This window comes from Megalops cyprinoides, chromosome 22 (assembly GCF_013368585.1).
Source record: "Megalops cyprinoides isolate fMegCyp1 chromosome 22, fMegCyp1.pri, whole genome shotgun sequence".
NCBI classification, from domain to species: domain Eukaryota; kingdom Metazoa; phylum Chordata; class Actinopteri; order Elopiformes; family Megalopidae; genus Megalops; species Megalops cyprinoides.
The window spans coordinates 20,930,060-20,942,934 of NC_050604.1; the positions used below are offsets into that span (position 1 = coordinate 20,930,060).

Here is a 12,875-nt window from a genome sequence, read left to right on the forward strand (position 1 = left end):
CAAATGAATAAATGTAATGTAAATGTAAACAGTGATTATGGAAAATATGACAGTATCAGATATCAGGATGTGAAAGGCATGTCTGCAAAATCCACATTTCGTTGTTTGCAAAATCTAAGTTTAAAGCAAAAATAAACACAATACCGGCAGAAAATATTTCAGCGGCAACCAACAATAACTGTCTCATAGTTTTGCATTCTGTGGGAGTTGGGAATGGTTGGTGCTCCACTTTTTTTTTTGAGGAGCCTTTTTGTTGAGAGCGTATTTTCATATTTCTCTTTGTGTTTTTTCAGCACGGTTGCGTTGTTTATGGAGGGAAAATGCCAGCCGAAGACAGATTTATCCTGAGAGCGGCAGAACGGTGGTATTTCCTACCCACAATGTGGATTCTCTACACATTGCTTAGGCTGAATAGATGAATCGGCTACATATACCGCATCCTGCTAACTCTGCCCCATTCATTAGGACGCTTATTACCGAGCACCAGATAACCGTTTATAAATGCAGGAATAAATCTTTCCGATAAGCCCTCATGGCTGGAGGCTGTGCCGCTCTGTTATTAGCATGTGGCGAGGGCGAGGACAAGCGTTCCTGCATCGGTTGTTTAAGTGGGAGTGACAAACTCGTCGCTTGGAAAACCCCGATTCCAGCCTTTAAAGGAGGAAAAATTTAGTACTGTTTTTTGTCCATTAGTTGACAGTACACATTCTAAACAGGCAATAAGAGAACAACAATCTGTACCAATGTGCCATCTTCAAATAGTAAGTATCGGTATGCTGCCTAATACAATCCATGTGGATATCGAGGTAATGAGGGCTTTTTGGTTTGGATGTGCCTTCGGCTTTGGAAGTGAAGTGTGGGGTGTGAAAGCTGTTTGCTGATGTGTGGAAACAGCGGTGTCACCCCTAGCGGAACCCCCCCCCCCCCCCCCATGCATTCCTGCGACGTGCTACTAGTCTTAGAAAAAGGACACATTTTGGGCAAATGTTACCGCAAATTAAGGGAGGGCTTACAGAGGTAGAGAGCAGGATGCTAATGCTAACTGCCACGCTGCTTTTTTGTCACCCCCCCCCCTAGCAGTGTCTCATTGTCTCCTGTGTACAGCTCCTACTTTATTTTGGGTTCAGGTGTTACTGTGAAGAAATTTAGGCTCTATAGAGTACTTCTCCCGTTTCATCCTATTTGAGACCTGCTGGGACCTCCAGAGACCTCCTCAGATCACCTAAGCCCTCTGCATCTTCTGTAATTCACAATCACTCATGAAGTGAGCGTGTGGTGAACGTAAGCGAAAAGGTCTGGACTGCATACATGATCTGCACCCTCTGTGAACCTTCTTGTGCAAACTAGTCACATGACCCATGTACAAAACACACTGCTCACAATGGAGATGGTAAATTCTAGTGTTACTGGTTACGTTTGTTCAGCTCATACCCCTGGATATGGACTATCTGTTCATTTAAGTGTCTTTATTTAGTGCCGATGACTTACAATTGCCCCTACCTACTGTTTTCTATCTGCATACAGCTGATGGTGACAATAAAGGTAAGCCAATCAGCGGAGTAACTGTACATGTAAGATCTGTGTGTAGATTTCTCTCTGTATGTCTGTCTGCCTTGCTAGTTTATAGCAACTGAAATTTGTCTGAACCAATCAGGCAGCCAGACTGATACATCAAGGTAGTTTCTTGTAATGTAATTGTTTATTGTAAATGTTATTTCACAACGAATATTCTTTGGCAGAGACTAAGAGTGAGAGCATTATTATGAGCAGAATGCTCAGAAGTCCTGGCCATTTCAAGACAGTTGTCTTGATGATTGATTTACAATAGAGGGCTTTGCATACTCTGGGTAACATACAGGACGTAGTTAGCAATTCTCTTTGACAGAAACACAGAGAATAAAACATAAATACGACTAAGGGGATGAAGTTCTGCGGCTACCAAACGAAACATTCTTTTAAGTGCACATGGAAAAAAAAAAAAAAATCACTCCTACAGTCCACTCCTACATTTTTATATGGAACACATGCATGAAAGTGTTAAATGCAACATAATTTCACACAAAATGAATTGCTTTAGTTGACCAACAAAAGCTTTAGTTGATTAATCAGACCGATAAATCAGCTAATTTTCCTCAGTCATAATGCATATGTACAGATTGCATATATTCATACTGCATAGGTTAGCATATTGCATAGCTTTCCTTGTTTCTGGTTATGGACATGTAAACAGTCTGAGGTTGGGTTTGAGGCCTTTAGATGCATGTGACTGCATCTGAGGAGACAAAAGCTTTTCTGTTCATGTACTGTCTGTGTCTCATCTTGTGTGGTAGACCAGATCCTTGCGCCTTATTAATGCTTTATGTAGCATATCCTGTGGATAAATGATCTGTTATCTTTTTAATGAAACTCTCTGGATAGACAAGGAAAATGGTTTATTCCCATGTCGGTTTTGTGCTTCACCGAACAATTGTGAAGATGATGGTTGTCAAATTGTACACTAGATTAAATCAAGAGAATACAAAGGCAGTTAATTCAGTCAATATAACATTAAAACTCAACTTACATGACACCTTCCAACTCCCCCCCCCCCCCCCTTAAAATATGTTGTAAATCATAATCATTATTCTGTATTCTGGTTTTAATGTTGAAGGAAAAGGGAGTGAAGGGAATTATGGGTATTTATCTGTCAGTCAGTGACTGGTCTTAACCATATAGCAGCAATAAGAGGTCAGGTTGCAGTGTGGTGCAACGGTGAAGGTATGATCATGTGGAAGAATGAGGGCGGGTCCAAGTGAAGCATGCCAATAATGCAGTAATGGACAAATCAGTTCTATCTGAGGGCTCAAAATGATCCATTCTATACAGATTCTCTGATCCCAATATTCTGTGGATGGGCTCATTTTATGTACTGAGCCTGGACTCGACCCATCCAGGCAGTAAAGAGATCAGTGAACCTGCGACGATGCTGATGGTCGAGAAGACAAGATAGAATTCACCTGCAAAATGATTTTGTCTGGTAAGATGTGTTCAGCTGTTTGCGTAAAAGTGTTAGCCATGAATCAATACAATGTCAAATATTTACTCAATTATGAACAAATTCACAATCAGGGGGTCATCTACATTATTGGGTATTCAGAAAGACAACAAGAGTAAGCATTTGCAGTACCCGCTATGTCCAACAGATATATACATGCATCTTATACCAGTTATGTAGTAAAAAACTCAGTGTTCAGAGAGTGTTCATAAGTGCTGATTCTGTCATTTAATATGATTTAGTCACTTATGTTTTCATGTTGGCCATGGGGCTTAAAGTTCTGTGTTTTTTTTGTTTGAAGATATAGAGTGATATAGAGTGTGTAACAACAACAAAAAATGTACCACTTGCTTTAATTTGTTACTCAAAGTTAAGGTCAATGTGCAATGTGCTGTCTTATTGAATTCCAGCGTTGGTTCTCCTTGTTTGAGTGAATGGAATGAATCCACTTAGCATTCGTTTAGCACATAGTGGATTTTCTTGTTGTCTGTCCTTACCAGCATGTATTTCTCCCTCTGCCTGTTTGTTCGGGTGATGCCAGTGATTGTGGGGAGAGAAAGCTTTCAAGCCTCCAAGAGAGTGAAACAAAACATTTTGCCAGGGAAAAAAAGCAGACAGGCTCTTGTGAGTCTATTATTCCAGTCATATTGTCTCGTTATTTGTTTACTCAGACGAATGAAGGTCACCAAAACTATAAAACTGTTCTCAAGTCAGCCAAGGTACACAGACTCCCCATTACACAATACTCAGAAACATACTGATGTGATCCTGAATCTGAAACTATGAGAAGTGAAACCTTTGAAACTGGAAATTTGAAAAGAAGGCAGCTCTGAACTGAAGTTACGCATGTCTTTGTTAAGATTCACTATTGTCATTTAGAGTGCACCTATTCAATTTACTGTACATTTAAGGGCATTTCAACTGCATTTTATTAACTTATGCGAAGTTTCTCCTCTTTGTTATAGAAGGAATGTACAGTGAAGAGACCTTCCTTTCATTAAACAATAAAACAAGCTAATTTAAAATTATTTTGTGGTTTGTAACCAATGCTGTGATCAAAGCCTCACACAAATCACTATTACATTCAAACAGAGAGAAGAGACTCTAGCTCTATTAGGTCTGCTGACGACTGGAGGAGGAGAGCAGACCTAAGGAGATCATTGTCCATTTAAACTGAAATCTTACAAAAAGCAGCATCCTCATAAACATCGAATCAGATAGATTGGTTCTAGACAGCTAAGTGAGATTTGTTACAGCGAGTCAGAAGTTGGACAGACCAGCACACACAAAGCCAATGGTCCCTAACAGGACTGAAAAAAGAATGCAGATATTTTCCCTCCGTTTTATTTTCTTACTGAGCGACCCAAGCTGCCTCGCGTGTGATTATCAGAGAGACGTCTGATTAAGGTGAAGACACCTGCAGTGTAGCGTAATACAACGTGCACGTGAACAGTAAAAAGGTGGCTTCTCTAGAGCTCCTTAGAGCCACTCGCTACAGCTGTTTCCTGAATTTGGAACGCGTTTGCCAAGTGCTGTCCGCACTTGCATCGAAAGGCAATTATCTCAGACAGAAGCTGGAGATCAAATGCTCCGCCGTGCTCGGGACAGTCTCTTTGAATACCCATCAGGGCATGCTAAAAGCATCCAAGCTTTCACCTCAGCCACAGCTCCCCAAAGAGGTGTCAATCACCACACACTACGCGGCCTGAAAAAAAAAAAACCTCATTGTTTCAAACTGGCACTCCTTAACGTTTGGGGATAAGGCAGTGCCCGTCTGGACATGAATTATGGATAGAGACAGAGAAGACTTCTCCACATCAGTGAGTGATTTCAGTTCAATTTCACAGCCACTTTCGAGTCCCACTGGTGTCACGTAATATTCAGCCTTATCGTTCTGCATAATGGCTGATGACATGGCCCCTTTAAGAACACGGCATTTGTTTTATGATGTCACGCAGCTGTCATCACCTTTAACTCCACCCCCCCCACACCCCCCCCTCCCCTTTGAATCTGATGGCATGTGGCCATGATCTGGTGTCCTTGATTTGGAATGTGTGGAAACAAACACCTTAACATGTCATTTTCCTGAACACTGCCTATTTGCTCAGCAGTTGGCCTCCTTTCCCGGTGACTTGATTGCCTACCTGCTTTACCTAGCCTGTTCCTAGGGCTGAATGTTATTCACTGGAGTGTTTGAGTTTGTACCACATTATCAGGAAAGAGAGGGTTCAGCCCAACATCCCTTACTTCTGTAATTTGCTCCTACAGTGAACTGCCACTTCATACAGCACCAAGATTTATAAAAAAAAAAAATGTGCCTAATTTTAAATATGATTCAGAAGATTGGTTCCGCGCAAGTACGACAGCTGAATTTTTGCACCCAAGATTATCCAGGGCGAAATGTCTTTGAGTAAGAGCTCAGAATGATCAGTCCTTTGTGAAACCCCAGGGAACAGAGTGACTTTCAAGAGTGGCCTTGGACGCATCATTTTCCCCAGAGAAAATTCGTTTGCACGTGCAGCTCCATTTTTTTCCCCCCCCTCTCTCTTGAAAATTACACCACATATTGAGGCGAACTCCAAATGTGGATTACCTCGACCCGACGTCAGCACCATAATGCACTGCTTTCCAGGGAAGTCTATTAATTCCAGCTCGTCGGAGGGTGTGGAATTCTCTGACACCGAGTGTGACACCACCACTAGTGTTGTGTCATCTCCGTTTCATCCAGAGAGACGGAGAGTGGCTCAGACAGGTGTTTTCACTGTGCATGATCTTCAAAATGGAAGACAAGGCAGAAATTGCCTGACAAAGTGAAAGCAAGAGAGGATGGTGCTCAAACAGGCATTTTCCTCCACTGTAGGGAAAAATGGGCACGGCTGCAATGCCATTCTACTGTATGGATAAAACAGGAAAAGAAAAACCCAGTGGAAGTATATGGTTGGACGTAGCCAGCCTATTGTGGATTAGTCTCACAAAACAGTGTTGGCGCAAATCCTGGCTTAATTTTGCATAACCAAAAGGTTTCCCTGGCATTCATTTCATATTTTCACAATTTTCATAGCCGTTTCAGAACAAACCTAATATTTACACATCAAAAAGTTCCAGTTTGATTCTTACATTAAATGACTGCTGGAAGCGAAACCACCAATCGTAAACCACAGGGACAAGCACCACAAAAGAATGGCAGCGTGATACTGTGTGCCCCCAGGTGCTTATTTTCACACTGACTTGCGTTTACTTGTACTTTCATATCTCTAATTTATTCTGCACAGGTGCAACCTCTCAAAGTCTCTACATCACCTGAAGCCTTGCGTGCTTTGATAGGAGAGCTAAACACCTGTTTAGAAGAACTGTGTGTTAACGGAATTGTGCGTTGTGTTAATAGAATTGTGTCACAGAATTGTGCTCTGTGATAAGAGGCTTGTGTTCTGTCAACTGAATAACGCTCTGTTGATCAAATCCTGCCCTGGGTTTTGGAGCTCTGGCTTCATCTGAGTTATGGCTGGCTAAATGATTTTTTTTGGGGGGCCCAATGCCTCAGTGGCTTACCTGGATTTGTGCAGCAGCAGACTCTTGAAGCCAGGTGTCCACAAGAGATGCGTGGCAGCTGACCCAGCTTGTCATTCAAGTACTGCTGTAAGAAAGAAATTGTTACATCAGTGGGGATTGTCAAATTATACATCTTTGACAGTTAAACCATTTATTCAGTTATACTTTGTCCCATATTTCTGCCCTAACTGAGGGTTCCTTGGCTTCAGTAAGACGATATCTTCCTGTCCCAAAGGTCGAGTTACCGCGGCTCTGCACAGAGTGGGGAAAAATCCACACGAGAGGCGTAATTTAATGAAGGTGGTAAAAGTCACTGTCAGTGTGTTGCAGTCCGGTGCCTGTGGGACTGTGCTGTGTAAACGACTGCGGGGGGTGGGATGGGGGGGGGAGCACTAATGAGGCCACAATGCCACCGTCCCTGAGGAAGGAGGGAGGTCATTTCTCACCCCTGCGCTCCCAGAGATGTAACAATAGACCAGCCCCATGCGGAGAAATTTCACATTGCCTGTGCGTTTTCTCAGCACTTTTCAGCCCCGCCCCCTGGCCCATGCAACGACAGAATCCTTCACTGGGTTTTCTGTCTCCCTGTTTTTTTGTTTTGCTTTGTTGTGTTTTTGTTTTGGGTAGTTCAGTTTTGGGTTTTTTTTTTTTTCCTCATCATTTCTCATCACGTCATTCTTGAAATTGCCCCCGGAGAGGAGAGTGTGTAAGCTTCGCTGAGCCGTGACAAGGAGTCTCATCACTTTCGCCTGTCAGCAGCTCAGCTGTAAACACAAACGTTTGTTAATCCAATAACAGAACAAGAAAGAAAGGGGCACTCTTTCAGGGGCCACGACTACTCTGCTGACCCTCTCACCCTCTAGTGGTGAAATGTCATTACTGCTGTTCACTGCCAATCAATCGGTTTCTGAGTGGAGGTTTGAGTTTGTGCTTGACTAACTGGGGGACCGAGGCTGTTTCAAGGCCACACAAGCAACCACAAGCTTGCATGGTATTCTTAAAAGCACAAGACTATATTACTGCTTCTCAAAATTGTGCTATTTTTCCATATGCGATTGTTGCACTGAAAAAGTAATTTATCTATTTCACAATGTGAACAATGACCAGCAAAAAAGTACACACAAAAAATGCTCCTTAAATCCCGGATTGAAAAAATGTATACCCCATTCCAATCTATAGAGAATGATTGCATCGTAGAAATGTTCAATAACACACGGAAAAAAAAATGCACAGAGCTTCTTGGAGATCTTTACAAACAGTCAGGGTAGAGATGCAGGCTGTGCAACAAAATATGGCCCCTAGACTAAATGAAAACCTTGACTGACGTGCTAATCACCACCCAGAGCTCGATGACAGATCTCTCACGAGCTCGTAAAAGCAAAGTGGCAGCTGCTGCTGTGGAGAGGCATGTGATTTTGTCAAGGTGAAATTTTTTTTTTTTTTTAAGTCCGTGGGCCCTGGTCCGGGAGTTACCTCTAGCGAAAGTGGTGAGTCATCAAGAGCAAAATGCACTTTCGGGGGGGGAATCAAATCAATAAGTGGGAGATGCACCGTGACCCCGCGGTCCCTCTGTATAGTCACTTAACATATTCAATACCTTTTCATTTATCAAGGGTCCCCAAGTGTTCGGCTGTTTAAAGTATGTCACATGCCAACGACAGGCGCTCCTAATCCCTTTAAGAAAGCAAGTAGATGACAGATTTAAGAGGACAGGACTTAATTAAAAGCAGTCAAGGTCATTCTGTGAAAGAATGTCTGGGGTCTTTGACAAAAAGGAAAAAAAAATTAATAAATAAGAGCATGTCCCACAGGCTAAGGCTTGGTTATGCCACGGACGTCATGTTTAAATCTCAGTTTAACTCAGATGAAATCAGCGGTGAATGACAGGTCGGCTGAGGAATGTGAGACCAGGTTTGCGTGTCAGAAGACTTAGCCCCAGAAAAAGTTATGATGTTTGGGAAACATTGCTGAAACAGTGTGAGAACGTTTAGCCCTTGTCCTCCCATTTCCTGTCCTGTCTCTGCACTGTCTGCGACATGTTAAGTCATATTAGTGTCCTTTTAGTGTCATTTTAGTTTCCCCGCCACGACGTTTTGAGAGCAGGTACTTCAATTTCACCGAACTAATTTACACTTGCCATTAAATCTGATCAGTGTCCGTCTGGTATAAAATTGTTTAAACATGTACTTTGTTGAATATTTCAGTGTGGCGCTGGGCTGAAAGTGCACTAAACCAGATACATCATAAATCATCTGCACTCCAGCTCACATTCGGCTTGTCTCTGAATATCTAGTGTGAGAAGCATTAATGTTTCAGCCTGCACATCTTAACGCAATAGAGTATCTTTCATGCATAACCAGCACAAATATTTAATATACACATTGATAGGAACTGAAGTATATAACTTGTGTAAAAGATTTCTCTTTAGTAATATTATTCACCAGTTACAGCTGAACATTTTTCAGGAGAATTTTGATTCATTGCCACAGTTCATCACATAACTTATTTACTGACAACATGGAAGCACTTTAATGTTTTAAAGCAATGTTGTTTGACTCATTGGAAGTAATAATTTCTTCCCATACTATTTCTTACCATACTATTAGTACCCTTAATAACCTCCCTCATGGACATCCCATCTGAAAGATGTGCCTGGATTTAAATCAGCCTTTAAGAAAGGCTGATGAATGTTGACAGTTACTGCTGAAGCAAAAGCAGCAGCTTCAGAATCATTTGGCTGGGGATCACCAACCCGTTAATTAATTCAGCTACATCCTCAACATCAAAATCCTGCGCTTTGCAGGCAGTTCAAAACATAAAGGATTTCTGTTGCAGCAACAATCCTGTTGTCATTGTTTAATTAATTGATGCAGCCATCAACTGTATTCCCTCGTTCACATCGCGTTACGTGCGGACAGCGGAGAGAGAGAGAGAGGAAAAAAAATAAGGTCAGAGGCAGGTCCATAGGCGGTTCATGCTGAGGACATGCTCTCGTCTCTCTCTCGCATTTTATTTGCCCCGAGCATCGTGGGATTGAGCGGAGAGGCCTCGTGGACATGCCGTGCACTGTACCTCAAAAACACGCAGAACGGAACAGAAACAGGAACAGACAATTACGAGGAGCGTGACCTATGCGTGTGAACCGAAACGGCTAGAAAACCGAGCACAGATATAATGGACGGTGTTTCTCGAGCTGCTCCATTTGTGGCTGAGGAACATGCTTTGCCTGGCTGTTGTCCCTTTTAAACAGACACCCGGTGCTGTGCAAGGTGGCTGCAGTTTGCAGGCTGATGAAAATGCATGTGGATTTTTGTGCCCTTTTGCCGACTTATCCCTCACGTAAGCTTAAGGCTGCAGTATGCTTAAAGCCCCCGGCTGTGCTTTGTAAATCAACTGTTGTTATCTTCTCTTGGTGTAAGGCTTCTTTGTATTATTATGTTTTAGCAGTAATCCAATATTTTATTTGCGTGACTAAAGATCACCTAGGGATGTTGAAAACAGGGGGGGAAATCGCTGGACAGGATGTACCAAGCATTTATGAAGTCAGCATTTGAAGGGCAGATTACAAATTGGTTTTCTCAGAACTTAAAATGAATTTGACACAAGCTCCGTGCACGCATTAAGTGATAACTGTAAGGTAAACTTCCAATCATTTTGAGTAGAACAGCCAAGGTGTCCTTTGAAACTAAGTTGTCAAAAAGTCGGACAAAGTATACATTTCTTGCCAGAAACTTGCTAGATTGTCATTTGTTCTGTTCTGTACAGATTTTTATTGAAAATGCCTCCTTTTCATGCCCTGTTTGTAACTTATCAACTGAATTTACATTACATTATTGGCATTTAGCAGATGCTTTTATTCAGAGCAACTTACATAGGTTCCAGTTTTTACATGTTACCCATTAATACAGCTGGATATTTACTGAGGCAATTTTGGGATAAGTACTCTGCCCAAGGGTACAGCAGCAGTGCCCCAGTGGGGAATCAAACTGGCAACCTTTCGGTTACGAGTCCTGCTCCTTACCACTTTGCTACACTGCCGAATTGACAGCACGGTCAATTACTTGTTGTAATAATAATTTGTCTCCATTGCAGGAAACGTGTTTGTGGTGAGCCTGGCGGTGGCAGACCTGGTGGTTGCAATCTACCCCTACCCCCTGGTCCTCACGTCCATCTTCCACAACGGCTGGAACCTGGGCTACGTCCACTGCCAGATCAGTGGTTTCCTGATGGGTGTAAGCGTCATCGGCTCCATCTTCAACATCACCGGCATCGCCATCAACCGCTACTGCTACATCTGCCACAGCCTCAAGTACGACAAGCTGTACAGCGACAAGAACTCCCTGTGCTACGTGCTCCTGATCTGGGTGCTGACTGTGGTGGCCATCGTGCCCAACCTCTTCGTGGGCTCGCTGCAGTACGACCCGCGGGTATACTCCTGCACCTTCGTGCAGTCGGCCAGCTCGGCCTACACCATCGCCGTGGTCTTCTTCCACTTCATCCTGCCCATCCTCATCGTCACCTACTGCTACCTGCGCATCTGGGTCCTGGTCATCCAGGTGCGGAGGCGGGTGAAGCCGGACAACCGGCCCAAGCTCACGCCGCACGACGTCAGGAACTTCGTCACCATGTTCGTGGTGTTTGTCCTCTTCGCTGTGTGCTGGGCGCCGCTCAACTTCATCGGCCTGGCGGTAGCCATCAACCCGGACGCCGTGGCGCCAATCATCCCTGAGTGGCTCTTCGTCTCCAGCTACTTCATGGCCTACTTCAACAGCTGCCTTAACGCCATCGTCTACGGGGTGCTCAACCAGAACTTCCGCAGGGAGTACAAACGGATTATCGTCTCCGTCTGCACCGCGCGGATCTTCTTCCAGGACAGCTCCAACGACGCTGCCGAGAGGATCAAGAGCAAACCGTCCCCCTTAATGACGAACAACAACCAGGTCAAAGTGGACTCCGTTTGAGAGATCAAAAACGGGTGGAGTGGTGGAGTGAGGGTGGGGGGGGGGGGGGGGGGGCGTGGGTGAGGGGGTTGGAGTGGGCGCACTGTGAAACACATACCAAATACAATTTGAAACTGCTTCCAAACTCTGAACTGTCAGTGAACTGTACTCTCACTTCTATACAACTGAACCAACAGGGCGTGTGTATGTCTTTCTTACTGAGCACTCTTGTTTCGAAGGTACCTTAAAGATACATTTCCCATTTGTTTCAATGTTTACAGTGATGATGTCAACAAATCCATGGAAGACTTATGTATTTATTTTATATGAAGTATATTAAGGGTATCTTTCACCCCTGAATAGTGGCTATGGGATGCAAAATTACAAATATTATGCCAGAAAGCCAAGTATTATATGGTAAATTCTGACTGGCAGCAGATATAACCAAAACTGTTACAGAGCTCACTTTGTTAAAATGACCTCACAAGTATGAAACTGTTATTATTCTGGGCAAAGCAGTACACTGGGTTGTTATACCATGTCAGCTTGCCCTTAAAACTGTTCCCATCGTAAAATGGCATAAATAAAAAAAATCAACTATGGTTCATCTGTCAAAGCTCTTTTTCTCAATGATTTATATAAAACCCAGTCTGTGTTTATCTTTAAAGGTTTTGCTTTGCCATGAGAAAGCAGTGCTTTGTTAACCCACTGTGAGTGAAGTTACCATGTGCTGACAGTTAAACTGTTAATCACTGACCCATATATGTTATTTAAAAGACATAGTTGTCATAGTAGAACACCATGCTAGTTTACATTAGTGAGTTTTTGATATACATATGCACATACGAGCTCCATCCACTTTGGGTTTCATTCTCATTTTCCAGTGACCAGTAAAAAACACGAGAACATAAGAGGTTTAATGAGAAGAGCAGGCCATTTTTCCCATCCTAGCTTGTCATTTTTGGCTACAGTCTAGAGCGTATGTAGTACTCTGTAAAGTGTGGTCACACACTCTGAACTACGGACCCCAAGCTATTCCATGCATTCATAACTTTGAGTGGAAAAAGAATATTACTTAGCGTGTAGTTTACCTTTAAGTAATTTAAAGTTACAAAATCTTGTTCTGCTGGCAGAATTCAGATTACCTCATAAAGTCCTGTACTCATGAGCAGTCTTAATTATGTCCCCGAATAAATACGAGGAACAATGACGGACACAATGTTCTTTTCAGTTTTTGGCTCCATTTGAAATCATTGGGGCTAATTTTACAGTACCCCCCATGGCGTGTTTTGTTTTAACTGCCCTCGGTGCTTGAAATTCGAAGGCAAAACAACTGAAATACGAGCTTGCGC

General features: G+C 43.0%; 1 protein-coding gene across 1 annotated transcript in view; it reads left to right on the forward strand.

Annotated features, from left to right (window-relative positions):
• The window catches only part of LOC118769499 (melatonin receptor type 1A-A-like), a 28,344-nt gene extending 16,800 nt beyond the window's left edge, over positions 1-11,544 (forward strand). The window contains exon 2 of the mRNA XM_036516626.1: positions 10,676-11,544. Within this exon, the coding sequence (XP_036372519.1) occupies positions 10,676-11,544 (869 nt within the window). The remainder of the gene's footprint in view (positions 1-10,675) is intronic.
• The last annotated feature ends 1,331 nt before the right edge of the window (positions 11,545-12,875 follow it).